Consider the following 25,152-nt stretch of genomic DNA (forward strand, 5'->3'; position numbering starts at 1 on the left):
ACCCCCAGAGAACCCATTGCCTGCTCCCACCAGCTTGCGACACCCATCCAGGAGTTCAGGGACCCCTCAAAGGCCACGCACACCCGCACAGCCCCCTGCACAGGACAGAATGGAAAGCTGCCGCTGAAACAGGAACTCTGCCGCCTCTGTGCTGCGTTCTTCTGTGGCAGCTCCTGCCAGGAGCAATCAGGGTGCAGTGGCGGCAGGGAGGCTCCCCCAGCAGTGGGATTCTGCCCATTCCTCCACTAACAAATTAGCTGTCAGTTGTAACACTTTCTACTCCCCTCAGCTGAATCACTTGTTTGTTGCAACTCCAACCACCAAGCCTGGCAGGTTCAAACCAACCCTACAGAGTAGAGATAGTATCACTGCAACATATCGCAGGCTCTCAGATAGTTTTACTCCATTTGTACTTTTGCAACATTTCACAAATTGCTCTTAACAATAACCTGCCTTTTGTACTACAAATGCCCCCGTCACCATGTCTCATCTGTAGAAAAAGGGCTGCTTTTCTATTCACACACACAAACCAAAAGACACATGCAGGACATTGCAGTATCTGCTGTAAGCATCAATGCTCATGCAAATGCTGCAATAAGCACAAACAGCACATGGCTACAAGACTGTTACTGTCACGGGTTCACGGCCTTCATGGGAAAATGTGCAGACAGCTTCCTTGCAGCTTGAGAAAATGTTGGTAAATAAAGTAACGAAGTGATTTCTCATATGTGTGTGTAAATAAATAAGAAGTGAGAAAGCATCCAGATACTGCAAAGCTTCAGTATGTTTGGCTGAGAAGAAAGGGAACCCTTAGAAGAGCAGCATCGTCCGCGGGGCAAAGAGATGCCCAGAACACAGGAGCTCTTCCTCCCTAGACCTCAGGGAGAAACCGGCTGGAAATCCAGGCGGCTAAGGCTGTCAGCACGGCCTCCCCCTGCCGCGAGCAGGCAGAGGCAGCGGCACTGCGGCAAGGCTTCCCAGCCAGCCCTCAGCACCAGTGGGCAACGACACCAGAGCCCACGCCTGTTGGCTGCGCACCTCCAACCACTGGCAGACCCTTGCCAAGCTGGAGCCTGTGGGTATGGGGCAGGATCTGCCCAACACCGGGCGGCACAACACGAGCCTCCAGCAGAAGCACACACCTGCAGCAGTGACGGCAGCGCGGGTGCTGCCATCCATGCTCCCACCCTCCCCTCCCATGAGGGGAGAGCAGGGAAGGGGCACCATAGCAGCGGCAGAGCTTAGGGCCGCTGCCTCGCTGCATGAGGCTGTGCAGGACATCCAACCTGAGCTCTGCAGGCGCACACAGCGTCGCTCCAGTCCTGCCATGGTAGCGTGTGCTGGGGACGTCTAACAGCAGCCACCGCCGAGCCCCAGCAATGCGAGACAGTCCCGGGTTCCCTGCTGCCCACCACAGCAAGGTCTGCACCCTCACCTGCAGGGCTGACGGCAATCCAGGAGCCACTTCTTCTCCCTTCCCAGGTGCAAATACAAATTCTACCAGCAGGATAGCTTGGGGGGCTTTCTCTGCATGGCTTTGCTCTAAATTTCACTGAGCTTTCCATAGTAACCTCGGTCACTGTCACCAAGTGGAGACGCTGAGGGTGTGTGATTGTTTGCATGTAATAAAAAACAGACTGACATGTAATAAAATTAGTATTAATAGAACCACTTCAGAAAAACGTTTTCTCTTAAGATTTCAAGAGAGTGGTATGCAATAGGCAAATCTCATTCACGGGGACTTAGGGCAGACTAGCTTTGCATTGACCTCTGTGGAGAGCAGGTCTTACTCACTGTTCATTTCTTTCTTTCTCTTCTCCCTTCCTTTCTCACTCTAGACTCTAATTACTAATGACTAGAAGGTAACTGGAAAACACTCAAAATACAATATTTGCACTTCCCGAGCACAGTCACAAGCACTGAGAAGCCTACTGGCTTGCACAGGACCACAGAGCCATAGCAGAATGAGAAGCATGTGCTTGGCTTTGTAAGAAGGCTTAATGAAGGCAAGGGATTTCTAAAGCCTCACCGCTGGTACCAGCGTCCGTATAGGGCCCCACCACTCTTTCCTCATCAACGCTGGCGTGAGTGGGAGCTGACCCATAGGATCACACTCCACATGTGGAACTTTTCTTGTCATCACATGAAGCCCATGCCAAGATCCAAGCGCGAAGACAACTCACAACATTAAACTGCAACCTCTCTTTAGGGTGGGCTTCGCCTGTGAAGAGCTTCATCCCCAAAAACTTCAGCGAGCGGCTCCACCAAGCTCTCTCTAGACACTTGCTGTCAGGTAAGCAAACTGACCTTGCGTGACACTGCAAGCCACTGCACGCCAGGGCAACTGGCTTCAATGGCATTACTCATGGGAGCCCTGGGAGCGAGGATTTGCCGGCTCAGGCCCCTGCCGGGGCCCATGAACTGGCAGCGTCAGCCCCACCGTGCAGGGAGTGTTCCAGGCGCCGGTGACTGCTGCAGGAAGAATGTGCTGCTGGCCTCCTGAGCACTTGCAGCCCGCTGCGCGCACCGGTGATCTGAAGGTAGCTCTCTAAAATTATAACCAATAGGTACTGACTCAATCCTGCGTGTACATACAAACCTTCACGGAGTGGATATTCAGTCCGCAAACGAGGATTATTAAGGTGGGGTGGCGATCAGCTCTTTCTCTCCTGAAAAGCCAGAAACGCCCACCTCCCAGTGCTCAGGCAGACCCACCTGAATGGGTAACTCACATGACCCCATCCCATGCACACAGGGAACCCCAGCTCACCCCCTATGTCAGCTCCTGTTCCCCCTGCACAGCCAGGAAGAGCCAGCCTGTGGCTTTTGACCCATGCGAGCTGACCAGCTGCACCAGCACGGCTTCAATACCCTGAACACATCATTCGACTGGTAGGGAGGATGGACAAGGTAACTGGATCCCCAGCTGCTGGAAGAAGTAACGGAGGTAGAAAGGGGGCTGTGTGCCCAGTCAGCTCCAGGCTGTGCGGCCACAGTGGGACCCTGGGAGCTGGGTCAGCCATTGCTCCCCCCTGATCACCACCTTCCCACAGCTCCCTGCAGCACCTGATACCTTTCCTGTGGCTCCTGACCATCTGAAAAGCTCATGATGAGGCTCACGAGCTGGGCAGGTTGGCCTGCTCCTGACCAAGATGGACCACACAGCCAAGGGCACAGCACCACTGAAGTGAATAGCTGAGATGCTGCTTCACTAGAGGTGGCTTAGCACAGGTCAACAACAGCAAAGAAACATCTGCAGAAGATCCTGAATATTTATGAATGGTGCTGGGGCCACCAGACGTCATGTACAGCTGGACCTTATTGTACTAAAGCTTTCCCCTAACTGAAGGTAACTTGCCTCTTCCACAGTCATTTCACGGTTTTGTTTTGCGATTTTCGTCTTAGTTTCATTATTTCCTACAGTTCTTTATTGTGATTTTCTAAAAAAACCCTCTTTGTACGACACAATTAAATACATGTCTCATTTCACATGCAATATCAAAGGAAAACTCAGCAAGTCCATCCACATCAAACCCCCCCCTCCCTCCCCCTGAAACTGGATTGAGGTTGTGACATGATAGAAAAAAATCAAAAAGCAGAAAGAGAAGCTGCTTCCATTGGGAAGCAGCTCTGCCAGGTGATGGAAAAAGGCTAGCTGCAGGCAAGCTGATTATGTCAAAGGATAGGATCCCACAGGTCGAAAACAACTGTTCTGTGGAATGGATGCTAATGAGAACTGTAACCTTTCTCACTAATGAGTTTTGGCGAGTATCATGCTGTGGCCCAAGGGTCCGGTCCCGTGGAGCTCCCAGTGACCCCAGCTCCAGCTGTGGCAGACAGCGGTGCCCAGCACTCTGCTGAGCCCCACCACCGGCAAGCAGATGCTATCCCCAGGCACACCGGGCCACATCCACATTCCACAACAAATGGGCTTTCTCAGGAATACTTGAGGAAGGCACCAGCGCTCCATTTGTAAGGAAAAACTACTGTAAGAAAGCAATGATGTTTCTATCAGTCTGAGAGAACGACAAGTAACCACTGGCTGTAATTAGAAATGCTTTAAAACCGTATTAATAATTTCTTCAGCAAATTCAAATTTGTTTTCTTCCTATCATAATAATAACCTATAATAAAAGTAACTAAAAAAGTATTACTAATGCCAGCTATTATTCCTTTTTTGGTTTGGTTTGGTTTTGGTTTTGTAATCAGTGGATGGTGATCCAGGTTACACCAAGGAACAAACACACGAAAGTAAACTTCCTAACAGCTACCAGGAGGATTTGGTCCTCAGCATGTGCACATAAATTCCATTAGCTTTTACTGGGAGAGTGCATGTGCACTCTTGTAGATTATAAATAATACACTGATTGCAGTAAAATCAAGAGCCAAATTCTGTCCTTTGATGAGCGAGGATGGCTCTTATTGAAGTCAATAGGAGTTGCATGTTCACAAGTTCACGTCAACATTTGCAAAGGAAAATTTTGTGCATATTAAAAAAAAAAATATGTTCTGAAAGCAAAGCAAATGACCTCCACAACAAGTGTTCTCTGTAAATGTATTAGATGGTTACAGGAGCATCAGAGTATAAACCCTTATAAAGTTCCCAAGAACTATGTTATTCCTTGTTTACATTGATATTAAGTGCATTTAATTAATTTGTGCCGTAGCAGTTCTGCTCTATCTATAAAGAAGATGACTGTAAAATTTCAAACCCAACAAAATAACAAACTGGAATTAATCCATTAATGATTCCTTTACTGAAATACATTCTCGCAAATGTCTGCTTGTTCAGCTGCCCACAGGCAAATAGTTTTTGAAAGGTGAGTAAAATGCCCCATTTCTGTACACGCATCACAATGAGAGCACGCAGGTGGGTTTAGCTGGGCTGCTACATTTCCATCTCAGTCACAAAAGTTGGCGTAACAGAACCTGCATTCCTCTGGTAATACTGATCTGGATGTTTTACCTTCTTGAGATCACATTGCATACAAGAGGCTTCATTTCAAGGGTTTTGCTTCTACATAATCTGCATTAAAATCACATAATATGCCACAAATGGTGCTTTCTACTTATAAGGTATATTTAACATCCAATAAAGGGCAATGGCAACACATATATTCTGTGTATGTGTTGGCCATATAAAAGGAGGAAATATTTGTTATCAGTAATTTGTTTGGTCACAGTCAGAGCCTATTTTTCAAAATGGCTGGTCTGCAAAGACACCCCCCCCCCGACATCCCTCTCACAGCAGTAATGTGCCCACACTTCCCATGGCACCCACTGATGCCAGGAGCTGGATCTGGTCTTGGCAACTGCGTCAGTCACAGCAATTGGACAAGTTTGTCAGGATATGTTCAGAGCAATTGCAGACATATCAAAAAGTAAAACAAGAATAAGACAATATTTCATTTGAGGAATATCAGTCTATGCAAAGCAAGATATATAAAGAACAAAGTAAATGTATGGTTAGCATTTAAAAAGAAAAGAAAAAAAAAAGTTAAAAAAAGTCAAGGATCTGCCTCAATTTTATGTTAACTTTAATGAGACATCTAGAAAGAGTGAATAATTTGCCTTAGCAAGGCATGCAAGATTTAGATCTATATTACCATGCATGTTATAAACACCAGAGAGTATTTCATTTAAAACCAAAAGTTAGCTCATTTTACCTTACAAGCATTGTCATTTTTTTCTCTCTTACGGTCTCTATTCTCAAACTCAGAAGTCTAGCTTTACTTTCAACACTTATTTTAAATTAAATATCAAGTTGTTCACTTTTTTTTTTTGTGCTTAGTTAATAATGGAGAAAAGTGGTGTCTCCTTCCCTAAATGTTACCAGTGCTGTTAAAGCTCCCACTGCTGCAAAATAATACCTCCCTGTTGTTAGATTTTTAAAAATACCTTAACTCAGAAAACACCTCTGCTTTCTAAAAAAAAATTCTAGTACTTTCTTATCAAACAAAAATCAGTTTTAATTCATAGCTTTATATATAGCATACTGCAATTACATAGTCTGCAAGGTGTATATTCAATAATCATTCCCTGCCTGCTTCACATATTTATTCCAATTCACTTAAAGAAAGGAAATTTCTGTTCTTACTCGCACCCACGTAAATCCAAAGTAACTCCTCTAGTTTCATTACTTGGCTGCTAGAGACTCAGCTGTCAAGGTTCACGTCACACTGTCACAACTAACCTTATTCTTTGTTTCAGAACAAATGTGGAGTTTTTATGTTTTGCAACGAACAAGAAACTGTCATTTCATTATGAGTCAATCTCTGCCTGGTGAGTAATGCAATCATCCCTAAATCATGCCAAAAAAACCTTTCTACCACACTAAACCATCCAAGAGCAATACCCAGTTTGTTTACCTTTACTGGAGATCACTGTACAATTCACTTCACAGTTTTATTTATTTACTTGCTTGCTTTCTTACCTCACTTGAGCAATAACATGACATATCATGTGGGCAAAAAAAGTAGGCAAAGAGAAGCATTTATCCCTGGGTTTTCCTGCAAGTCTCTTGTTTGACCTAGTACACCCTTCACAGAGGATACTGTAACAGTCTTTTTCCATCTCGCTGGGGTTTAAAATTCACAACCTTTTTGTGAATCTGCAGTTTACGCAACTCCTGACATGGTCCAAGCCAGCCCAAGCAGCAGAAAATCCCTCTCTAATATTACCAGGAAATATTGTTGTTACATTTTCACACCACATTCTTCCAAAACTGCCACAAGAACAGAAGAGCACAGGGAGCCCTGCGCAAACCAGCCAGCCAGAGAATGAACTTGCCTGCTCTTCGCCTCAGCAGTGATAAGAAAAATGCAGTATTTTACCAAGCCCTCTCTCCCCCCCAGATTAACCCACTGAGCATGTCAGCAGACGTCCGTGGGCTTCTTTGTGTACGTGTGCCAGGGTGGGAGGTGTACGGGTGTCTGAGCGCCCAAGCGCTTGCACCCCTCACTCCCCAGCACGGTGGCGGTCGGCATGCGTGTCGTTTGCGTGTCCTTACACCCCGGGAGGGCCCCAGCCACTCTTGAGCACTGAAACCTCCCGCTGACTTACACACACACGGAGCACACAGGGAACTCAAGCTCTCCTCTGATAATTCACTGTATCTGCTCTACTCTTCATCCCAGGAGAAGGAGATATTAAATAAAGTGAAATCAATTCCTGTTACAACAAGAAGTAGCAGATTTAGTGTAAATTTGGATTTTGTCTGGAATGAAAAATAAAAATCACAGCTGCATTATGAAAAGTATACTCCTTTTTCTCCCAAGTGTTTCTTCCCAACTATCTGACTAAATCGAGCAGGCTGTACTTGCTATTAGATATGTATCCACCTTTCAAGTTCCCCATAGCAGTACGCATTTTCAGATGTACTCTGCTTTATAGGTTGCTCCACAACAGAGGCAAGCAAGGGGGGTATGTATTTACAGTTGAAATACACTAATAACATAATTAGTCTAAGAAGAGACATTATAATCCAGCTATTTTATCATGATATATTATTGATAGTTGAAAAGGTGTGACGTGTGCCTCTGAACCAGTTCAAAAGTTTAGGCCGTAAAATAATAGACATGATTTCTGAACAGAATAAAAAATGCTCCCGTTCGCCGTGTATTTTGGTGGGGAAATTTTTGCAACACATTTCTTATTTGTTGGTTATTTTTTCTCAGGTTAGTAGTTAAGCATTATAAATTATCCTCTTATTAATCTAATTGTGTATTGCCTACATTGCAAAAAAGATCCTCCCTATCATTTTCTACCCCGGATTACTGCAAATTACATATTACCATCGCAATGATTTTGTCCAATAAGGTTATCACGATTGTAGCAGGAAACCAAAATGTCTCCCCAAATTCTTAAACCACGTTCCAGCCCGGATCCCTGCTGGTATTTACTGTGCCTAACTCCCGCCCAGCGCCCGGCTCACAGCTGGCCCTGCTGCGCCGGTGCCCAGTGCCCGTCCCATTCTCTGCCCTGCTGCCTCCCTACACAGCAGCGATGGGGGGACCCGTGGGGGCTCGGCCCAGTCGTGGCTACTCTGCTGACGTCATCGGCAGAAATAACAGCTACATTTCCTCAAGGCTCCCGCTTCTGGGGTTGCTTTGAGATGCTACGACAGCCTGATCGTACAGAAAATTTTTAATCAGGCTGATGTGGGTGATAGCGCAGGGCTGGTTGCATTTTCAGCAAAAGTGGCAGAGTGTTTCAGCAACTTTTAAAAGCATTTTTACCAGATGACATAACTTTAATCATTACTCCATGTCCTGGGCATGTGCTTAGGCTACTCCTCATCTCTCAGTTTCAGTCAGGTTTTATGCTATTTCCTAACGACACACACACAAGTACTACAGCCAGTCTGACACAAGAGGCAAACGAAGCGGAGGGGGACACCCCTGCTCTACATGATTTTGCCGAGTTCACATGAACGATTGCACTGATGTGCATAACAACATGTACGGTGCTCCTTCGGGTAAAAAAAAAAAAAAAAAAAAAAGTAAAACTGAAAACAAATACAAATCTTCCTGTTAGCAAACAGTTATTACCCATTCTGCATGTAGCAGAATCTAGGAGCTCAAGTCACCTCTTGTACCATGGATCCTGCCTACATTCCACAGCCTGCGCTCACGACAGACACACGCTTGCTCGCTCTGAAAGAAAAATAACAGTCACAAAAATAAGAGATGTTCACTACTAGGAAGCTTTTGTCTTATTTCAAATGTAAATGCAACTGAACTGAGAAACATCAGCCTCAGTATTATACTCATGTGACAGAATTTCCAAAATTTGGGGAAGGTAACATTTCCCTGCAGCAACGAGGCTTCGCAGCATTTCCCTTCCTTGCTGCGAGGTACATGCTGCTCCACGCTGCCTGTACGTAAAAAATAAGCCCAGTCACCGATGAGAAAGGACTCAAAGATGAAGAACAGTATAAAGGCATACCAGAAATATATGGGTAGGTCTTTTTTTAATAGCATCCAATAACAATGCTAAAACAATGCCTGCCATATCTTGAAGACTCTAACAAAAATCTGAATATTTCTCTTTCCCACCCTAAGCAAAACTTAAAACGGACTAATGAAAAATTATGAAATAGCAGATGTGATTGTTTGCTCTCTTACCCCCTGCATAAATGACCTCTTTAGCAGCCTTTATTTCCAAAGCTGGAATAGGAACATGGATCCTTCTAGAAATCATACGCATTTCTTATATATTAAATATGTAACCTGAAAGAGTTATTTTTCATAGCATATCTTTTTTTAATATCAGCAATAACTAGGGCAAATCATTATGTAACACTGAGCAGCGAGCTAAAAACAAACCAGAGAGGCACAATCATAAAAAAATGAAAATATACAAATGGGGAAGAAATGTAATATTTATAATTACTAATGTTTTATAGCAGGAAGCACTGTTATGAGTGGTACAATAAATAAATTCATTTAAGCAAAGAACCAACATATAACTACCACAAACATCCTATTTATTATAAACATCCATTCTGAAGGTTTCAGTTTGTCAGAAAGAAAACTTCTTTTAAAGAAAAAAAGTGTAAGTGTAAGGTTCCAAATGTGCAACAATCCTGCAATTTGGCAAAGCTCTCACTACAATCAAAGAGATTCTGTTTGACTTGGGCTTGCGAGAATCAGCCTCCCTGGTGCCATTGTACTACTCTTAATTTTTTTCCACCTTAAAAACCTTGCAACCAAATGTACCTGTGACCCTCCAAATCTTAAATTTTAGCAAAGTAAAGTGCTTTGCGCTGAAAAAGATCAGGATATACTTGTGCAAAAATTTGTTGAATCTCTCATATAAAAAGAATCTAAAATACATGCATAGCTTGTCCCACTGGTCCCACTGATGTACTGATAATATTTTTGTGATAAATTGAACAATTGCACTTATCAGGTACCTCTGGCTACCTCACACTGTGCTTGGGCCACTAACTCATCTCCCCCAGGATTTATTCTAACATTCCAAGCATAGGGGTAGCTTCAAACAGCCAACAACTTTATTATTATTAAAAAAAAAAAAATGTTTTCACCCTTCCCCCTAATGTGAAATACCCTCAACCAAGGATGGGCAGTAATCATTCCTGACCCAGTGAAAGGTTTAAGGTCTGATATCTGACCCATCAGAAGCTTGCTTTCATTAGAAAGACGAGACACCAGTTTTCCAAAGATACACACACAGCACTTGATTATAGTCCTGGGAGTTCTGGAGAAAGCTGACCTTTAAATTACATTACTATGTACAGAAAAATCTATTTAAAGCAAATTTTAGTAACTGAGATATTTAAGTAATCTTTATTCTTATACACACACACCCCGTGGTCTGTAAACGAGACTCAGGATAACAAAAAGCATCTGATTTTGCTGATACCAGTCTTCCTCTGTGCTGATACCATTCCATCTCACTACTCCAAAGCACGCTTACTCCACATATAGGCATTTTACATCCCAGTTATGTTGCAGCACAGGGTGATGGTTGTACCAGCACGCTAGAGATGGCTTGCACAACTTGCTCATGGCTTCACTCCTCCCTCCACACTCTCAGGGATGAAACAGACCATCTGCATCACACAGCCCACGAGAACCGCTTGCACGTACAAATAGCTATTTTTATCCTTTAGCTATGATAAGAGTATTTCTCCAAGTCTAAAAGGCAGCAGACAGGGAAGCACACAAGCAATGTCAGCGGAGTTTCACGTTTGCTCTTTTGGGCTAATAAAATTTCAGAGAAAACAAATTTTGATTCACCGTGTCTCCCCTCCCCTTTCCACGAGCTGCTGCTGCTGTCAGTCCTTAGGGGCACACACAGCAGGTTACCATGTAATGTCACACTAGGTGCTGGGATTCAACAAAGGCTAACATGTTGATATCTTTTTATTGCTCGTCAGCCTGGTTACCCTGTTTCCCCCCGATACAATTGGACACCTGTGATAATATAGCAAGTTCTGAAGTGGTGACTTTTCAATTTTCAGCCAGAAAAGTGTTTCTGTTTTTACAAAGCAATAGTCTACGATCTTGCTTTTTACATCGCGAAGAGTCATCCTTTATTTTACAGAGACTAAATGCCGGTCTTAGAGGGTACATTTGTTTGTAATTAATGTAAATATTTACACTGCCAAATAACACGTTTTTAGGCAGCCTAAAGACTCTTCTAAATTCTCCCCTGACGAACAAAACTACCTAAGGCAGCACTACCTACAGAGGCAGAAGTTCCACCAACCTCCAACTCTAGCTACCACAGGGTGTTTTGATTTTGCGTAGAAGTAAAAGACAAAGTCCGCGGCTACACTCTCTGCGCAGGGGGGATGAGAAAATCCAGACAAGGCTGAAGCCGCGGCCCCGGCAAGGGCAGGCTCGCGGTGGCCCAGCAGAGGCAAGCACTGTTATTTTCATGTGAAGCACCCGGGCCCGTGGCAGGCTCGCTAGTAGCGTGGTGGTGAGGGCTGCGGTATGAAATAACACGTCTTGTTGTAATTCCTAAACAGGGGGACATTTATCTGGGCCATTTATACAAGAGTTATAACCCTAACAATATTTATACTCAGCATGTCATGTTAGCATTTACTACCAGTTTCCATGGAGATGGATTTTCATGCTGTAGCTATGAAATGCACATTGTTGCCACTAAGCCACTTCAGGCCTTTCTGGAAGCCTGCTGAATGCCTGACAAAAGTTGATGCAAACCAATAGTTGTTGTTCTTTGTTTGTTGCCAGACTTCTAGCAGAGCCATATTATGTCCTAGTGATTGAAGTGCCCATGTTCACCCCCCTCCCGGCACAAAAAGGATCCTCAATTTCGGTGACAAGCATGAAGTGGGCTTCTGCAGGGGAGGACAAACACGGCGCGGGGCAGGGGCTCTGTCTCCGCGCAGGGACGCGGCGCGGCGGGGGGCCGCCTCCCGACAAAGCCTGACATTTGGGGATAAAGCCTAAATAAAATAAAGCGCGGGCAGCGCCCGGGCCGGGAGGGACGAGGCCAGCGCCGGGCTCCTCCCGCTGCGCCCGGCCGCGGAGGCACGGCCGGCGCCAGACTCCGCGCCTGGGCCCCGCGGGAATCGCCGCGGCCGCCGCGCACCCTCCGCGCCCGACGGCGGCGGCCCCGCGCACGGGCTCGCCCAGCCGGGCCGGCCCGGGGCAGCGCACCGACGGCCCCGCCGAGCCCTCCGGCCCCGCCGCCCGGCGGCTCGCCGCGGCCGCCCCGCTCCGCGCCCTGGGCTGGCCGCGGGGCCTCTCCGCGGGGCGGCGGGGCCGGGCTCGCCCCGGGCAGAAATGCCCCGCGGGGCGGCTCTGAACGCGGCGCTGCCCGGGCGGCGACAGCTGCGGCGGCCCGGGCCGAGCGGGGCCGAGCCGAAGCGGGCGGCCCGCCTCCGACGGCGCCGCGGGGTCCCGGGCGGCGGCGGGTCCGAGCGCTGCGGGGCTCGGGGAGCGGAGGCGGTGGGGGCGCAGCTCCCTGCTTGGGACGGGCGCCGCGGCTCCAGGTTCCTCCGGACCCTCCCGCCGCCGCCCGTCTCCAGCCCACCGCATCGCCGAGGTCCCCGCTCGCCGGGGCCGCCTCCCGCGCAGCCGCGGCGTCTCCCCGCTCCGCCGGGCCCCGGCCCGCCCGGGAGCAGGCTCCCAGCCCGCTGCGCGCCGCCGGGCCGGGCCGGGCCCCGTCGCGCCCCGCCGCGCTCTTACTGTTGGTAGTCCTGCTTGCAGTAGAGCTTTCGGTCCCGGAAGTAGCAGCTGGTGGTGAGGGCTTGCTGACACGCCGCGCACTGCAGGCACTCCTCGTGCCAGGACGACTCGTTCACCCGCATCAGAAACCGGTCCGAGATGGGCCGCTGGCAGCCCTCGCAGACGGCCTGGTGCTGGCAGTCCGACCCTGCGAAAGGCAGACAGCGGCGTGAAGCGCCGGCCCCGACCCCCTTCTCCCGACCCGACCCCGCTACCCCCCCACCCCCCCGCCCCGGGGCAGCCGGCGGGCAGCTCAGCCCGGCCGGCCCCGCGGCTCGGCGACATCGGGCTTGACGGCCGCCGCCGAGCCCGCGCCCCGCAAACGTCGGCGAGAAAGCTCCGCGCCCGCCGGCAGCCCCGGGGCGAGGCGGCCGCAGCCCGGCCGGGCCCCGCCGGGGCGCAGCCCCGGGGTGGCTTTTGGCGAAGCCGAGAAGCGAGCGGCAACTCACCCAGCAGCACTCCTAACGTGGCCGGACCGGAGCGCAGAGGGTGGTCTTCCATTTTTATACCGTCCAGCATCTTTGAGCAGTCCGACTGGCCCCGCGTAAAGCACCTTTCCAGGGACTCGGGACCTGTTGCGATGTCCATGGGGCGGGCGGCGGCGCTGCCCGGCGCTCCGGGGCGGTGGGGCAGAGGCTGCCGGGCGGCGGGGCCGGCTCAGCCCCGCGTCTGGCCGAGCTCGGGGACACTCTGCGGCCGGGAGGAGGGAGTCGCTTTTATTTTTATCTGGGAGACATGAGGAGCGTTTCCTGCCTGGACTTCCAGATACGGCAGAGGAAAGAGCCGGCGCCGCTGCCCATGGGGGCAGCCCGCGCTACACGGGCGCGCACATGCCGCGCACACGGCGCAGGGCAGCCCGCGGTGTCACCTGCTCGCCGGCAGCGCCGGAGCCCCACGCCCTCCGCGGAGGGCCCTCCCGGGGCCGGGCCGGGCCGGGCCGGGCGGAGCGGCGCGGCGGGGCCGGGCGGGGCGGCGGGGCTTCCCCGGCGCTCCGCAGCCCATGTGCCATGCGGCGTCCCGAGGAGCCGCGCCGTTTAGAGCAGGGGCCGCGGCGGAGGAACACACCCCCCGGCGCCTCACCCCTCCTCAAACTTGCTGACATTTGAACTCCATTGGTGCGCGCCGTATCGCTGCGCCGCGGTGATCCGTCTCCTCGACGTCAAATAGTGCCCTGGCCCCGCCGGGCCCCCGCGGCCCCCGAAGCGCGGCGGCGCCCGGGGCGCGGGGCGGGCGGGCTCCGCGCACCCCGGGGTGGCCGGCGCGAACGAGCGGCGCAGGGGGCGCGGGCGGCCGGGCCCGGGGCGCGCCCCACTGCGGGCCGGGCCCGGAGGTCGGGGGTAGGGGGGCAGAGCGCGGTCGCCGAGAATCGCGGCGGACCGGAGCCCCGGCCGCTCTGCTTCCCCACCCCGATCCCGGCCCGACGGCGGCTCCTGGCTCCTGCCCTGCCCGGGGTAGGTAGCAGCGCGCGTCCCCCCCGCCGGGCCGCGGGCAGGTGGCGATGGGACCGGCCCCCTCGGGGCGGCCGACGCCGGAGGGGACGCGGGACGGGGCGCGGGGGGCGGTGGGGAGGGCGGCGCCACGCCGGCCCCGGTCCGCCGGGCCGGCTCCGCACCGTCGCGGCGGGGCTCCCCGCCGGCGGGCCCGGCCGCGGCCCCGCGGGAGCGTCCGGCGGCCCCGCGCCGAGCAGTGGCCCCAGGGCTGCGGGAGCCTCCGGCCGCGGCCCAGCAGCGATCGGCGGCGGCTCCGCGCCCGGTCCCGCTCCCCGAACACGGCAGCGGGCCGGGCTGGGGGCGCGGGGCGCGCGCCTGGCCGCGGTGTGCGGGGCGGCTGCCGCAGTGCCCGACCCCCCGCGCTTCTCTCCCCTCTTAGGAAAAGCGATCCCCGCCGCGCCCCCCGTGCTAGGGGGGAGAGCGCCCGGCACCCCGCGTCTCGGGCTTTCCTTTCGTTTTTGTTTTTTTGACGATGCCGTTAAAAATCTAAATCTGAGGAAATGAAAATCCGGAAAGGATTCCGTGCGGAGTTTCTTAATGTGACCCGTGATATGCTGTGACCCTGCCGAAGGAAGGGAGTTTATTTTGTAATGCTCCCAAAATATTGATATTTAATAAGCAGGACAAGTGTTAACTTGAATTACTTAATGCTTCTTTTTCTGGGTCTTAAGATAAAGCCTCCTTTTTATGCCGTTTTCGGAGGGAAACATCTCTGAAAGAAATTCGTTATTATGTTTTAGTTAAATATTTTGGAAAGGGTTTTCAGTAATTGAGCTTATTTGGGTTTTGTTCTGGACAGTACAAATCTGAAAACCTTTGTAGCTAATGCTGAAAAAATAATATATGATTATTTAATTCTGAGATCAAGATAAAAGCTGCTTACATTTCAGAGTTCAATCAGTGGAGGAAAAAGCTTCTCGTTCACATTAATTTTTTATGTTCCCTTCCTATTTTCGCGTAAGGATTCAGTGTTCTCCATCACACAGGGCTTCCGTCAAATTATCTTCTACAATTGCGAGGAAAATTAGAGTCCCTCTTTCCACAGTAGTTTTAGTAACTTCTCATTAAAAAAAAAAAAAAAGGGGGGAAAAAAAAAAGGCTGTGGGGGGAGGAAAGAAAGAAAGAAAAGAAAAGAGAAAGGAACGCTGTGCGGCGGGACAGTGGAGAGTGGAGCGGGAACCCTCCCAAACTCGCACCCGCAGCAATAATTCAACCTTTGTTCGTGGGCTTTTACTCACAAATATCACACCAAAGATATGTTGCTTCTTGCCGTGTGTGTACGAACCCTGCACCGGATAATTATTATGCCTGCCTCTTACCCCGAGAACAATTCGATGAGGTGTTATATTCGGTTTATATAGTGCTTTTAACGAAAAACAAAATACAATTAAAACACCCACGCGCAAAACCATCACAGAAATAAAATCAAACCAGGACTAACGCAACCCCACCTCCCCGTGGCTTGGTTCTAATTCTCCATTTATTTGCAAGGCAAATCGTTTTGTTTTGAGGTGTTTTGTTTTAATTTTGAGACCCGAGCAAGAAATGCAGCCAGTCATAATTCCGCATTTCCTAAACAAGGCAGGGAAGGATGAAGCACCGGAATAAATAACAGAGGGCTGAGCCCGCCGGAGGAGGCTCCACGGCCGCCGCAGCCGGGCTCTGTGCTCGCACAACCGCTCCCGCCGCGGGCGGCAGGGCCGCTCCGTCGGGCCGAGGCGCCCCGGCCCCTTCTCCCCTCCCGTCCGTCCCGCTCGGTGCCCCCGCACGCCTGTGCCAGGCGCGGAGTGCTGCGGGGGAACTCGGGTGAGGGTGCGCGGCGAGACCCCCTCCTCCGTGGGTCTACGGACGTGTGCATGACAGACCAGCCTCGCTTCGTGTTCTCTCGTGTGCCTGCTGGGGACGGCGAAGGCCCCCGAGCTGCTCGACAGCGAGAACAGAGGAACTGCCCCCGCTTTCTGGGCGTAAACGTGCCGTCCCCGGCCGGGGGTGCGGGGGTGTCTCTGCGTCCCCGCTGCCTGCATGCGTGTGCATCCCGGCTGCCTGCATGCAGGCAGCCCCGCCGGGCGCGGCGCGGACTCCCCGCGGAACCGACGTGCACTGCCCGCTCCCCCGGCCTGCGACGGGGCCGTCCCTGCAGGGTCTCGGGGATTCTGCCCTGGCCGCCCTGCCCGCACCCCGCGGGGGTGCCGGGGAGCTCCGCAGGCTGCGGCGCTTGCCGCGCCGGTGCGGGACGGGCAGTCCAGCCTCCCAGTGCGTGCAGCCCCGCGGGGGTACGCGGCCGGATCTGCGGGTGCGGGGGGTGCACGTCGGTACCGCGGGGAAGCAGTGACCGCGCACGACCCGGCCGACCCCAGCCCGGCCGCCCGGTGCGGCGGGGGCCTCGGGCGCAGCCTGCCCCCTACCGGCGCACGGCGGCACGGCCGGGGCTCCCGCGGGCGCGGCGGGACCGGGCCGGGAGCGGTGCCGGGATCGGGCCGGGCGAGCAGCGCCCGCGGGGCCGGGCGTGGCCGGGCGGCCCCAGCGGCCGGGCGTCGCGGCTCGGGCCGGGCAGAAGCGGGGCCAGTCGTCCCGGGTGCTGCCCTCTGGGGAGCCGGCGGAGCTGCCCGCCCCTAGACGGCGCGGACCGGCCTCCCGCTCCGCCGTGCGCGGCCTCCGACCCCCGGATCGGTCTGCAGCGCCCTGGCGGCGGGGGCGCGGGGCGAGCCCCGCGGGGCAGCCAGGGGTAAGACAGCTCACTTTGTCCTGTTTTTTCTCCACCCACAGCTGGACTCTGTGCCTCGCTGCCCGGCGGAGCCCCGGCCTTCCCCGCCCGCCAGCGGCCGACGCCGAAGCATCGCTGCCCGGGGACCCGCCCGCGGCGGGCGGCCCTCAGGGAGCGTGGGGGCACCGGCCAGCCTGCACGGCGGACAGGGGCCGAGCCTGTCGCGGGTGCATCCACCGGGACGAGAGAGACCGGCGGGAGCCCCCGGGGCGGCCTTGCTGCTGGCGACCCCCGCGGAGCTTCCCCCCTCGGCGTAGCGGGCGCTCTCCAGAAGGGCTCTGCAGCCCGCCGCTCCGACCGAGCCCCCGGCGGGCGGCGCACGCCGCGGTGCCTCCCCCGCCGCCTTGCCCTCTGTCCCGGGCGGCCACCGCTGCAGCTCCGGGCCGGGTCGTCGTGCGGAGCAACCGCACCGCCCGGCCTCGCCGGCCCGGGAGCCTCGGCGGGGCTGCCGCTGCCCGGGAAGAGCTGCCATCGGGTGCTCTCGGCGGTGACTAATTCCTCCCGCTCTCCCTCCCTCGGAAGGATAAGTGTAAGCGAGCCTGCAAAGTGTAGTTACTAATAACAATAACAATAAATTACCGGTCTGTTGCTCAGTAGCGCAAACAAACGCCTGCCGTGAGCCACGCGGAGCCTCCCCGCGCCGCTCAGCCGCCCCCCGGGGACAGGCCTGTCGGCCGGACCGGCTGCGCCCCCGGCCCGGGGGGGGACCGCGGCTCGCCCGGCAGCCCCACGGAGCCGGTGACCGGGGTCGGACCCGCGCCAGGGGGCCGCCGGGGTGCCCCGCTGGGCGCGGCCGCGGGTGGGTGGGCCGGAGCCGGCGGGTCCGCGCTCCAGGCCCGCCGCGCTCGGTGCCGGCGCAGCCCTTTGAAGAGCCCGACCCCCGCCCGGGGAGCCGGGGAACCCCCGCGCCGTCCCGGGGGGAGCGGGCCGGCAGACCGCGGTCGGAGGCCGCGCCGCGTGGAAGGCGGCGAACACCGAGCCGGTATTTTAATTAAGCAGTGTCTCTTTGATACAGTCAGCCCGATGCTATCTCTGCGCGCTGTTCCCTTCACGGCAGCTTTTGGGTAGGAAAATTGCTGAGCAAGCTGGATCACACGGAGTGCCGGAGCCGCTCCGAGCAGCGCCAGAAAGCCCCGGGGAAGGCGGCGGGTGCGTGTGTGAGTGCGCGGCGCGCTGGGAGTTCCAGCCGGGCTCTGGTGCGGTGCGCGCTGTGTGCATTTTCGGGGGGGCCTGGAGGAACTAGAGTCAATTTACCAAGATTAAAGGCACAAGCAGGGAGGCGCCACACATTTGCATGCGCCTTCATCTTTCTTAAGTGGATTTTTGAGGGCAGCGCGGCAGACAGACTTGGGCTCCCGCGTCCCCCTCCGTCGGCGGAGCGCCTCGCCGTGCGGCCTCGGGGACTGGAGGGCGCGGTCCCCTCGCCCGCCCGAACGCCAAGGGAGCTGCGGGGGCGGGCATCGGCACCTGGGCCCCGTCGGGGCCGCGCTGGCCCGGAGCGGGGCCGCTCCGCCCGGCCCCTCCTGCGGCGACAGGCACGGCTCCGCGCTGTCCCCTCTCTCGCCGCGAGCCAGCAGCTCGCCTGGCGCCGGGCACGACGCGCGAGGGCCGCACCCGCGGAGACGGCTGCGCTGCTGGCGCTCACCGGGTGCCTGGTCTCCCGCTGGCCGCTCTCCCGTCGCAGCACTGGCCCCGCCGGGCCTGCTTCAGCCCGCTGCCCTGGCCTCTCATCCGGGCACAGCCCGTGTTACCAGAGCAGCCCGGGCCCAGAGCTGCCCCCCGGCCCGACCCCCTTCTCTGAGCCGCATGGCCCGGCCCGGCAGCAGCCACGCTGCGGGGGCGGCCATCGCGCTCGCCCCAGAGGCCCCGGGCAGGCAGACGAGGCCCGGGAGCGGCTCTCCCGGAGGGGGGTCCGGTTCGGAGCAAGCCCCAGCGCTCTCGCTGTCGACCCGCTCGCCACCCACGGCAGCCTGGCCAGCTCTCCCGGGGCTGCCGTGCGCGGGCAGGGACCCGACGGGGCGGCCACGAGAGGCCGAGCTCCGGCTGGCAGCGGCGTGGCGCGCACATGTGTCCCCGCGGCGGCCGATGCCAGGTGCAGGGCTGGGGGCAGAGTTTACCGCCAGGCTCTGACGGCTCCGCGGGTTTCCCAGCCCGGGGGGCTGGAGGGGTGTCTTTTCCTAGTTCAGGGCAAATACCTTCGTTTCACTGGGAAATTTAACCTCTCCTTAGAGTTGGATCTATTATACCGGTTTAATATCCGCTCTTTTACAGCTCAGTGTTGTAAAGGCAGCAGCCAGGTCTGTGAACTCTGACATGTGCACCCGCGGGGGGGGGGGGGGGGGGGGGGGGGGGGGGCGCGGGGGCCGGGACCTGCCGGCGCGGGGCGCGCCTGTGAGCGCAGCCTTTCATCTGCGGGGCCGCCGCACCGGCCCCGCCGGCCGGCAGCGGGAGGGGGGCGGCAGCGTTTCCCCCCCGCGCTGCCGGCCAGGCCTGGAGCGTCCGCGCTCCCGCCGCGGCCCTGGGGCTGCCGTCGGAACTCCGCCGCTACCGGGGAGCGGGCTGGGCCAGCGCGGCGGAGGCCGTGACCGCGTCGGTGGCTTCTCCCGTGCCGCGACACGGCAGGTGCCCCAGGGGCGCGGGCGGAGGCCGGGAGCCTCAGCTCACCGGGCCGGGCGCTGCCTGACCCGAGGGCTGTCCCCGCCGGCGAGACGCGCTCCCGCCGCAGAGACCCGCTCCGGAGAGCCGCCTTTCCCGCACAGGCGGGGACGGGGCGGTGCGTCAGAGGGACGGAAAGGGACGAGACGACCCTGAACCTTCCGCTTTTCCTCCCGCGAACTGGCAGGTGCGTGGGGCGGCCCGGGCGGGAGCACCGGGCCAGCGCTGACGGCGCGGTGGGCCGAGCCCTCGGCCCTTGCTAGCCGGCCAGGAGCGGTAGCGGCACGGCACGGCCCCGCGGGGCACGGCGAGCGCTCGGCGCCGGCACATCCAGGGCGGGCGGTGCTGCGGGACCGCGCCGGGACACCGCTCCGCCGGTGCAGACGGCCGCGCCAGGCTGCCCGGCAGGATCTCGGCAGGATCCCGGCACCTGCGGGTCACGCCGCTCCCCAAACAGTAGCCTCGGCTCCAGGAGCGGGCGGGCTGACCGTGCCGAACGACGCTGGGGCCCATCAGGCCGGGACGGCGGCGGCAGCGCCTGGGCGGCTGCCGGGAGCCGCGGGGCCGCTCGCTGGACAGGGAGCGGGCTCTCGTCGGTGGGGGCCCGCTCCTCGGAGGGGAGGGAGCTGCCCGCTCCTCTGATTTTCCGACGCGCTGCAGGATCGTTTCTATACGCTTAATCGAGGTATCTAAATAAAATTCGATTTTCAGGAAAACAAAATACCCCAAAATTCCAACAACGAGAAATCGTTTCCTCTTGGAGCTGGGCAGCCTCCCGGATACGACTAACGTTTTCCCCCTCCGTGCCGACGGGAGCGGGTGCCCGAGCCGCCCTCCTTCCTCCCCCGCAGTGCCGGGCCGGAGCAGCGCGGGCAGGAGGGCGCCAGGCCCCACGGAAACCGGCTCCGTCGGCCGCCCGTGGACCCGCGCAACCCGCGCTCCCAGGGCCGCCTCGGCCCGCAGCGCAGGGGCCGCTGCCCGAGGGGAGCCGCGCCTGTGCCCGCGGCCGTTCCGCTGCCGAGCCCGCTCCCGGAGCACGGGGACAGCGCGGGGTCGGTGCCCGACCCGCCGAACCCGCCGCTGCGGGATGCTTCTCCCGTCTCAGACGGTTCCCGCTCGCCCAGAGGCCCCCGTGGGACCCGTTAGGGTGTGGGTGCCCGGTAGGGCCGAGGCCCGGCCCATGGAAAGCAGTCTGTACTGCCCCGGAGCCGCGCAGACACCGGTCCGTCCGCGCGCCTTTTGCGCGGCTGCGCAGCGCTACCCGAGGGCAGGCTTCGTCCGGCAGCTTCCACCGGGGCAGCGTCCCCCGGATCGCGCTGCCCCCGGCTCCCACCCCGTCCCAAGGAGACAGTGCCGGTCCCTTCGTGTCCCTGACCGCCGCCGGGGCATCCCCTCCGGCAGGAGCCCCCGACCCGGCCGGTCCTGTCCCGGCAGCGGGTCGGGGCGAGCAGGGGCGAGCGCCCGCTCCCGAGGGGCCCGACGGACGGGGGCACTCCGGCGCGGAGCCCGGTCCCCGGCCAGGGCTGCCCTGCAGTCCCCGCAGCCCCGGGCCCGGCGGGCCGCCGGTAGCTGGAGCCCGTCCCCGGCGCGGTGTCGGGATGGACCGAGCCCCGCTCCCCGCGGCTCGGCAGCTCTGCCCGGTGCTTCTTGGAGGGAGAAACGAAAAACAAAAGAGTTTGGAGAGAAAAAGGAGAGGGCTTTGCCTGCGAGACGATGTCGCTTTTTAAGTACAGATATTAATAGTTTGCAGAAAATTCAGTCGGTAGGTAATTGTGTTACATTATCTGTCTGGGCTTTTCTGCTGTGGCTCTCCTGAACTGCCTTTGTAAATAGAAACCGATCACGTAAAATGGGGAAATATCAGGCGCCGTGCAAATAAATAGCGCTGCTAACCTCCCCGGCCTGAGCACTCCCTTGAAGAGCAGAGCGGAGAGCTCCTTTCTGGTTTGTATTAGTGATTATTGCACTGTTATTAAGGAATGCAGGGGTGGAAATACTTGCTTCGGGACTCCAAGCACACTCGGTACATCAAGAGGGAGGAAAACCGCCGCAGCGTCCGTGCCGCGCAGCAAACGGAGCAGCGCTCGGGCAGCCCCGGGGCTGCCTGCGGCGGGGGAGCCGGGCCGAGCCGCCGAGAGCCCCCGGCCCCGCGGAGCTGCTCCTGCCTCTCCCGCCTCAGATCCATCTTGCTTACAGGCTTCTGCTTCCCAGCTCCCTGACACACACGCCTGGCAGCTTGTCGTGCAGAGTGGTTGCGTGATGTAATTCCCTAGCATGACATGTTCTCACCTGATGCCAGCTGATCATTCTGAAGATGCACACGAAGCTGCAGGCTCTTCTAGCAGCATTTTGTTGTCCTCTCTCTCTCCTGCATGTCTGCGTTTTTATCTGGCATGCTGGGTGCTGGCGAGGCGGGACCTGGAGCAGCCCTTGCAGGTCTCCGAGCCGGGAAGGCTCCGGCCGCCCGGCCCCGCGCTGGGCTGGCACCGGCTGCCCCCGCCGCGTCCCCTAGCCCCCCGCTCTGCCCGCGGTCCGGCGTCCCCCCGCCGTGTCCTGCCCCCCGCCCCCCCCCGGCGCTGGGACAACCGGCGGGACGCCGTCATTTATTTTTTTTTTTCCCCCTATTAGCAATAAGCACAAAGCTTACTATTTCTAGTTATCTCGGAACGTAAGTTCGTATAAATTCAGCTGCGGCGTCGGATTGAAGAGGAATCCCTTCTAAAGGTGTTTTCCTAAAAGAAATGCTCTGCTCCCGGGGCTCAAAGGTTATCACGAACAATAAACACTTTCCCCCTCAGCCTCATTTAGACAATGACAGATGAGCCCATCTGACACTCCTCCTCGCACTACAGATTGGCCTCTCTATTTTAGCATTTCTATTTTTGGTCAGGATGAGGAATCCGCAGCAGTTGCGGTGCCCGGTTTTGCCTCCGTTGCGCGTTTCGGTGTCTCGCAGCTCGGCACAAGGCAAACGGGGCAGCGCAGTCCGGGGGGGCCGGGGCTGCTCCACCTGCCGCTAGCCCGAGCCTCGGCTTTGCTCGTCCCGTAGAGATTCCCCAGGTGTTTCTGAGATTCAGTGTTTGCCCAACACACGGGGAAAGGTGTTCCCCAAGAACAGTCGTGTTATCCGATAAACGTGTGCCCAATCAGCCACATTTGCCGCAGGTTCGAAGCACCCTTTCAACCCGGATGAAAAGGGACTATAAAGCAGAGAACTATAACAGCGGGTGGAGAATGGTACGGTCTGCTTTTCAGGGGGATCGTTGTAGACGTGAATGCAGTCAGTTGCAGTCTCGGTCACCTGAAGGCATGGGGGACAGCATGCCCCCCTGCACATGCTGATCTTATACTTCGGAAGCAGAGAGTTTCATGGCATAAATTCTGATTTGGTCAGTCACTTGCCCGCACAGAGCGGGAGCTAAACTCCTGTTCAACCCGTAACACTGTTTAAGCCCGATTTAAAAAAACAAAACAAAAAAACTTCCCCCACAACCCCGAGAAGCCCGTCATACGAACTAATAGATGAGTACATTTACGTTTCTGCTGTTGGCTGCAGCAGGAGGGTTGGAGCCTGCGGGTTCCCGCACTGGAGCCGCCGCTCCGCAGCCCCCGGCGAGGTCCGCACCCGCGCAGCCCCCGCTCCGCCTTCCGGCCCGCGCCGAGCACGGCGGCCTGGAAGGGGGGGAACAAAGCAGGGAGGGCACGGGCGGCCCCCCCCCGCGCCGCCTGGGCGGGCTCCGCGCCTAGCCCCGATGGGACCCCGCGGCTGCCCGCCTGCGGCACCGGGCTCACCCCACACCGGCTGCCGAGCTCGGCTCTGCTGGGACGGGCACCCAGGCTCGGATGCTTAAATACCCACAGCACACGAGCGCCTGGGTCTTAATTTTTACTAGTGTCGAGGAATAAACCCATTGCTCGTAAAACTGGGGGAAGACTGAGTATGTTGATGTGTTGTTATACCGGTTTTTTATATGACAGGTTATAAGATTACTCAGGAGGCCAATACAGCACGTTAAAGGGGCTCTCACGTCCTGTTTTCCTCAGCTGTGAAAGTTGGTGAAGTGATAGGATTAGGGGTCATACACATTTATACTCCTTTTATCACATGGAGGAATCTCACAGCAGAACACAAGGAAAGCAAGAAACTTCAATTAGCTGATTTCAAACTATCATCATACACTGGACAGCGTGCAGTATTTTAAAAATTTTGTTTCTGGCACCTTTTGTGCTACAGATTCTTTTCCCTGTTTTTTTTTTTGTGGGAAGGAGAAGTTGCAATCAAAGATGCCAACAAAACATGTGCTTAATGAATAAAGTATGATAATAAAATAAGATATATATACTAATATCATTATTGCTAAGATATTAAAATGCTGCTGTTAAAATGGGAAAAGTCACTTCTGAAGACAGCAAGACTTTGAATTTTTAAACTCAATTCACGAAGATGGAAAAATGTTGCACAGTATTTTGTTGTGAGATCCTAAAGCATCTCTGTTGCCAGAGCAGCCACTGCTCACTGAAGCAACTGCTGCTAGACTCAGATACCTCTGGGTCCATCACCTGAGGACAGTTGTGGTGACCCTGGGACCCCTTTGCCCCTGGACAGGGAAATGTCTCTGCCAGAGGCTCGTGTGAGCAAGTCCCGGTTGAGGACTGGGCTTTGTGTGAAGAGGCAGAGAGGAGGGCAGGACAAAGATGGGCTGGAACTACCTGAATTTATATGCTTAAAAGGCTGGGAGAAGGCAGATAATGGGATGAAGGAAGGGCACAACCTGGTAAAGATGAAGAGGAATTTTCCGGGTAACTTTTTTTTTCTTTTGGCAGGTGAAAGACATACAAAGCAGTTGTTACTGATGGCTAAATAAGAGTTTTCAGTGCTCTGAGATACACAGCTGAAAACATCATATGTCCACCAGCAAGGATGTATGCTTCTAGAATATAATTACCTTGGAAAAAATAGCATTTTAATTTCAATTACAATTATTCTATGAGAGACAGATGTGAACTGCTAAAATGTTTATAACGTGGCTTAACAGTAAAAAAAACAAATATTAACGAAATGTGTTTCACTGATGGGATTTGATTGGCATGCTGTATTAATTACAGGCCTTTCACCTCTGAAACTGCTGTTCCAATCATGTCAGTGCCAAGGGAAAACAATTTAAAGCTTGTTTATATATACTAAAATTATATAGAATCATATAGGCATCTTAAAAAAAAAGAGGGGGGGCTGAATTTCAGCCTCGGTTTCACTACAGTGAAATAATTACAAAGAAGCATCTGCCAACATATACATTCTGCTCACCATCCTACAACCCCAATACACCTAGAATATTTACAGACGTGCAAATAATATCTGTTGGATCCGTAATTTGGAATGAAAATGTAAATGTCACCTGAATTTCTCCAGCATGACACAGCCCAGACCTATAGGTCTCCAGCAGGTGGAGATAGGAACACTGGCGTCCTTTATTCAAACAACGACAACAATAATAGAGATAATCAACAAAGGGCA

General features: G+C 55.5%; 2 protein-coding genes across 2 annotated transcripts in view; one reads left to right on the forward strand and one right to left on the reverse strand.

Annotated features, from left to right (window-relative positions):
* Window positions 1-13,788, reverse strand: part of LMX1B (LIM homeobox transcription factor 1 beta) — a 107,799-nt gene extending 94,011 nt beyond the window's left edge. Inside the window, exons 1-2 of the mRNA XM_055721455.1 lie at window positions 13,178-13,788; window positions 12,690-12,876 (exon numbers count right to left, since the gene is read on the reverse strand). Coding sequence (XP_055577430.1) covers window positions 12,690-12,876; window positions 13,178-13,316 — 326 coding nt within the window. The 5' untranslated portion in view covers window positions 13,317-13,788. The remainder of the gene's footprint in view (window positions 1-12,689; window positions 12,877-13,177) is intronic.
* On the forward strand, window positions 13,559-18,227 carry LOC129736786 (collagen alpha-1(I) chain-like). Its single transcript, XM_055720596.1, has 3 exons — window positions 13,559-13,659; window positions 13,896-14,179; window positions 16,985-18,227. The coding sequence occupies exons 1-3, from the start codon at window positions 13,559-13,561 to the stop codon at window positions 17,539-17,541; spliced, it is 942 nt and encodes a 313-aa protein (XP_055576571.1). The 3' UTR covers window positions 17,542-18,227.
* The last annotated feature ends 6,925 nt before the right edge of the window (window positions 18,228-25,152 follow it).

This window comes from Falco cherrug, chromosome 9, assembly GCF_023634085.1.
Source record: "Falco cherrug isolate bFalChe1 chromosome 9, bFalChe1.pri, whole genome shotgun sequence".
NCBI classification, from domain to species: Eukaryota; Metazoa; Chordata; class Aves; order Falconiformes; family Falconidae; genus Falco; species Falco cherrug.

What these genes read in the sequence shown, in the direction of transcription:
- LOC129736786 (XM_055720596.1), top strand. Translation starts at nt 13,559, where the DNA reads ATGCCGCGCACACGGCGCAGGGCAGCCCGCGGTGTCACCTGCTCGCCG. An exon ending in CCCTCCCGGGGCCGGGCCGG is followed by an intron (nt 13,660 to 13,895) that starts GCCGGGCCGGGC and finishes GACGTCAAATAG; the next exon opens with TGCCCTGGCCCCGCCGGGCC. An exon ending in TGGCTCCTGCCCTGCCCGGG is followed by an intron (nt 14,180 to 16,984) that starts GTAGGTAGCAGC and finishes CTCCACCCACAG; the next exon opens with CTGGACTCTGTGCCTCGCTG.